The sequence below is a fragment of the Myotis davidii genome, unplaced genomic scaffold (genome assembly GCF_000327345.1).
Source record: "Myotis davidii unplaced genomic scaffold, ASM32734v1 scaffold1073, whole genome shotgun sequence".
In the NCBI taxonomy this organism is placed as follows: domain Eukaryota; kingdom Metazoa; phylum Chordata; class Mammalia; order Chiroptera; family Vespertilionidae; genus Myotis; species Myotis davidii.
This window is the reverse complement of record NW_006285113.1, coordinates 214,819-215,061: the sequence shown is the minus strand read 5'-3', so window position 1 is coordinate 215,061 and position 243 is coordinate 214,819. Positions and strand designations below refer to the sequence as shown.

Here is a 243-nt window from a genome sequence, read left to right as displayed (position 1 = left end):
CAGGCGTGTGCTGCAGGCGGCGCGGAAGGCCAACCAGACAGGCCACTTCTTCTGGATGGGCTCGGACAGCTGGGGCTCCAAGATCGCACCCGTGCTGCACCTGGAGGAGGTGGCCGAGGGCGCTGTCACTGTCCTCCCCAAGAGGATGTCGGTGCGAGGTAGGCCCAGCAGGCCCGAGGGCGCGCCCGCCACGCTCACAGCACCACCGCCAACGTCGCCCCTCACTGTGCCTCTCACTCTCCT

The 243-nt window shown here is 68.7% G+C and overlaps 1 protein-coding gene across 2 annotated transcripts in view; it reads left to right on the top strand.

Moving 5' to 3' along the window:
• Positions 1–243, top strand: part of GRM4 (glutamate receptor, metabotropic 4) — a 109,872-nt gene that overhangs the window by 74,654 nt on the left and 34,975 nt on the right. Inside the window, exon 4 of one of the 2 annotated variants that reach the window (XM_015558676.1) lies at positions 4–158. The exons of the other annotated variant lie outside the window; for it this stretch is intronic. Coding sequence (XP_015414162.1) covers positions 4–158 — 155 coding nt within the window. The remainder of the gene's footprint in view (positions 1–3; positions 159–243) is intronic. 2 annotated transcript variants of the gene reach the window in all.